General features: G+C 40.3%; 1 protein-coding gene across 1 annotated transcript; it reads right to left on the reverse strand.

Annotated features, from left to right (window-relative positions):
* Nucleotides 1-1395: 1395 nt before the first annotated feature.
* On the reverse strand, nucleotides 1396-2453 carry LOC149463479 (olfactory receptor 10A3-like). The gene has a single exon (XM_089675345.1). It carries the CDS (start codon nucleotides 2451-2453, stop codon nucleotides 1506-1508), a length of 948 nt encoding a protein of 315 aa, XP_089531471.1. The 3' UTR covers nucleotides 1396-1505.
* Nucleotides 2454-4771: the final 2318 nt, after the last annotated feature.

Consider the following 4771-nt stretch of genomic DNA (forward strand, 5'->3'; position numbering starts at 1 on the left):
TCTTACAACTTTCTGTCTTTGTGGTGCTGAGTTCTAACACGTTCCCATGCCAAAGCAAAAAAAAATCTTTTTTTGGATATATATATATATATATATATATATATGTATATATATATATATATATATATATCTCTCCTCGTCGAGCAGTAGTTATACCAGGATCATGGCTGCAGCTATGATCCTCGCATCAAACTTTGCAGCCGGCGATGGACTACAATGTAAAATAGGTCTGCGTGGCTATACAGCTGCCGATCACTTTTACAGGCAGCGAAAAGGGGGTCTCCTCTCCCACCACCACCTGCCGCCTTTCCCAGCTCTCATTCCTGCAGGAGAGCTAGGGACTGATGCAACATGTCAGATGCACAGTGAACAGGAGCAGAAGTTCCTTTCCCTATTCTGTGACATCAGAAACTGCAAGCGACAAGGATTTTGTGACTTACAGTTCCAGTTTATTTGTTTGCAAGCCATTACTGGCTTGTAAAGCAGCTAATGAAACTGTTCTTGGTTTGATTAAATGCTTTGGAGGGCAGAAGAGAGATCTGGGGTCTAATAGCAATAAAGTTCAATTTAAAAAAATTTACGAGACAGTGTAAAAATAAGTTTAAAAAAATAATAACATTCAAAAAGAAATTAAAGCATTCCTGTTCCCCCATGCTTGCATACAAATGTAAATGTGCATAGGAGTCCTGCATGCATATATAAAGGGTAACTGCACTACACATATGGGGTATCATCAGAGTGAGAGTAATAATTCTAGTGCCAGACCTCCTGTGTAACTCTAAAGTGGTAACCTGTAAAGGCTTTTAAATCATCATCTGTGGAGATTTTTAGGTACCATAGTTTGTCGACGTTCCATGAGTGTACCTAATTTAAAAGTTTGACATATTAAATATCTCTTTATTCTGTGTAACATCATCTTTTATATTTTACAAAAAATATGGGTATTATATTGTGTTTTTGTGTGTTAAAATACATTAAAGTATTTTTTTCCTGAAAATTTGAACAAAAAAGGAATCTCTGAAAATATATATTGTTTGGGGTTCTATGTAATTTTCTAGCAAAAAAAATTATATTTTCACATGAATGTGAGAAATGTCAGAACTGGACCTTTTTGCATGTGGTGAAAGGTAATCTGTCACTTGTTTCATTCTGTTCAAAGTAATAGGTTATCTTGAAATTTCCTCACCCCTACTGATGCTCACATTTGCTGTGCTCCCCATCACTTCTGCCAGAATCATGGGTGTCAGTTAGTATCGAAGCTCACAAAGATTTTGACAGAATCTGTCACTTTGCCCTGAATGGTAAACAGAATAAAGTAATAGCAGACACCATTTAGCTTTATTGCAACCACCTTCATACATTGCCATTATGCAGGTGGCAGGTGACATCTAGAATAACTAGCTAAAAGTTACTAAAAGTGATGGGGCACTGTGGTAATGTAAAGCCAAAAATTTGGTTTCAATGGTTTTGCACAGAGCGGACCCGAACCTCCTCTTCTTAGTTCTTTAGAATGATTTTATGAAAAACATTCTGTTCTGAAACAGTAACTGTGCAGCTTTCTTGATCTCGTGGTTTCTCATGCTATAAAGCATTGGGTTAATTAAAGGGGTTATGGTTGTATATAGCAAAGATTTCATTTTATTTTCATAAGGTGTGCTCCCCCCTACTGGAAATATATAGATGGTGATTATAGGTCCAAAATAGGTGCACACGGCTGCAAGATGGGAACTGCTTGTTGAGATGGCTTTCCGTCTACCGTCACTTGACTTGATCTTGATGATAGCATTTACTATACATATATAGGATATAACAACAAGAACAAAGGGTATAAATGACAAAAGAACTGTCATTAAAAAGTCTTCGAACTGTACTTTAGAAGTGTTTGTAGAGGCAATTTCCAAAATGGGAACAACATCACAGTAGAAATGGTCTAGGACTCTGGAACCACAAAAACCAATCTGGCTTACTAAAACTGTTTCACTTATAAGCAGGATGATGGGGATTGTCCAAGGCCAAAATGCCAGATGAAAGAAGAGTTTCTGATTCATAACAGAAGAATATTGGAGAGGGTAACAAATGGCTAAGTATCTGTCAAAAGCCATTGCTGTAAGAACCAAAGATTGTATATAAGCTGCGATGCAATGGAAGTAGAATTGTAAGAAGCAGCTCATTTTGGATATGACTGTCCCGCCTAACCAAGTCACCTCTAACAATTTAGGCATGATGTTAGAAGTTAAGAGGATGTCCGTCAGTGCCAGGTTCCGGAGGAGGATGTACATGGGGACATGAAGGTGTTGGCAAGATGACACAATTGTAATAATCAGACAGTTTTCAGTCACTATCAAAAGATAAAAAAAAAGAAAGAGGAAGAACAATAGAACCTTAAGATTGTGGAACTCATGAAATCCAAGCAAGAGGAACTCCGAAAACTCAGTTTCATTGGCATCACACATGCTTTCATATTTCTTGTTTCCAATCTTAAAGAACCACAAAGAAAATATATATTTAAGGTTTAAATACATTTGTTGGTCCTTTAGACACACAATTTGTCCACAGGGGCAAAACTACAGCTGTAAAAGACCCAGACCACTTAAGCTCCGTACACACGATCAGAAAATCATACAAAAAATTCCGCTTTGAAAGTGATCGTACGACAATCTGATCGTTAGTACACAGTAATCATATAAAATTACTCAAAGGGATAGCAGATGGCATAATTTTTGTACAGATTTCGTCTGCAAATACAATGCAAATTACATCACTTTTAAATTTTTTTTCTGCCATTTGATCATTTGTCCAATATTCTCAAAATGTATACAGGGCTTTAGCCTGAAATGTTAAGGTAAGGCTTTTTATTGTCTTTCACGTTGTCTCTTCTTTCTCGTCTCATTTTTTGTTTGTTGCCTTTCTTGTTTTACGACTCTTTTCTCTTCCCTACTGTACACCCTTAAGCTGCCCATACATGGAGTGAAATTCGGCAGGTTCAGCTGGAACCATGTATAGGCACTGTGTTTGTACAGAATTCGATCTACCGATCAACATGTGCACAACCACCCTGTTGGATTTTCCCTGCCCAATCAGTGTTACCAACTATAGCCTGTAGCTCTGATCAGTGTATTCTGATAGAGGGGAGGTCTCCCTATGTGTCAGAATGCAAAGACACAGCATTTGAATTTCCTATACATATCAAGTGTGTGGATTGGGGAATCAGGTTAATTTTTTTCATTCAACCCACTGGTTGATCGAAAAAAACTGAATAATGTATGGGCCGCTTTTGAACAAAATCTTTAGTACTTGTGTTTCCCTGTAATAAATTAAAGATATACTAGAGTCTCCATTTTTTTGCAGGATCTAACCAATGTAATTCTAAATATTTGTGAAGAGAAATGCAGTTACTAGCAGAGGTGTAAGAACAGATGTAAAAGATACCTACCAAACGGTCAGCAAAGACTAAAGTATGTCTATAGGATTTTCTTGCGATTACATCAACAGTTACTAAAGGGGACTTTGATTACATTTTGCCTAGAAAGATTTCTTCTTGCACATTTGCCAAATGGGCAAAATATTGGCTGGAGAGAGCACAATAATCTGGCAAACAGGAAGTGCAGAACCATGGAAGTACATGGGAAGATCAAGGAGTTCAATGTTCACAAGAAACAAGGTGCAAAGCAAGATTATCCAAGGGTTCAGACAGGATGCTTTCCCAGGTGGCTCAGCAAGAGGAGCTACTGCCAGATGCAGGGGTCCCAGGTTCAGATCCTGGTTCTGACATCAGTCTCCTTTGCACAGCTTAACATACCTGTTCACAGCCCACTCTGCAGCATACCAGTACATTGTATCCTAATACAGAGTTCTGAGGAGGCCAGGAGACTGACACTTGGTTCATGCAGAAGACTTAAGCTGGAGATTCCCTGGATCAGAGTTTGTTGCCAGGAGAGTAAAAATACACTTGCTTTAAAAAGTTTAGAGGCTTGAAGGTAAATAACATGCCCTCTTCTCCTGCCAGCTTGACTTACCTAAACCTGTCACACACCTTGACAGTTTAAACTAAGCATCAATAAATGCATATGCAGGGGCTACTTAAAGCGGAGTTCCACCCAAAAGGGGAAGTTCTGCTTTAAAGATTGGTCCCCCTCTCCCCAATAAGGATTGGCACCTTTGGGGAGCGGGGAGGAATAGGTACCCAAAATTGACAGGTACCCGCTCCCACTTCCGCTGTGATCGCCTAGGTCAGTGGTCGGCAAGCCGCGGCTCGCGAGCCACATGCGGCTCTTTACACGCTTTAATGCGGCTCTTGTGTGCTGGGCGCCCGCTCCCCTCCCTCCTCTGGGGCGGCAGGGACTCTGCAGCGTGATCCAAAAAAAAAACAGCCAGGGCAGCGCGCTCAAATGCAATGATTGGCCAGTCTCGCTGCCACTCACATCCTGATAGCCAGTGATTGGCTGTCAGGATGTGTGTAGGCGGGGCAGCGTGACGAACGTGAGAGGAGCTAGGCTCCTCTCACAGTCCACCCTGAATACCGGAACGGTGCGGGAACACGGCGAGAGGAACGCGCGGAGCAAAGGTAAGTGAATTGACACAGGGGGGACTTGGCTTACTACTTACTTACTACTACTATATGAGGGATGAATTAATATGGGGGATGAATTACTATAGGGGGGATGAATTACTATGGGGGATGAATTACTATATGGGGGATGAATTGCTATATGGGGGATGAATTGCTATATGGGGGATGAATTACTATGGGGGATGAATTATTATGGGGGAT

Source organism: Staurois parvus, unplaced genomic scaffold (genome assembly GCF_062004578.1).
Source record: "Staurois parvus isolate SC_StPar_1 unplaced genomic scaffold, SC_StPar_1.0 ptg000154l, whole genome shotgun sequence".
Lineage (NCBI taxonomy): Eukaryota > Metazoa > Chordata > Amphibia > Anura > Ranidae > Staurois > Staurois parvus.

Bases quoted from the DNA above. Each gene is read 5' to 3' on its own strand.
- LOC149463479 (XM_089675345.1), bottom strand. From the start codon at position 2,453: ATGTGTGATGCCAATGAAACTGAGTTTTCGGAGTTCCTCTTGCTTGGA.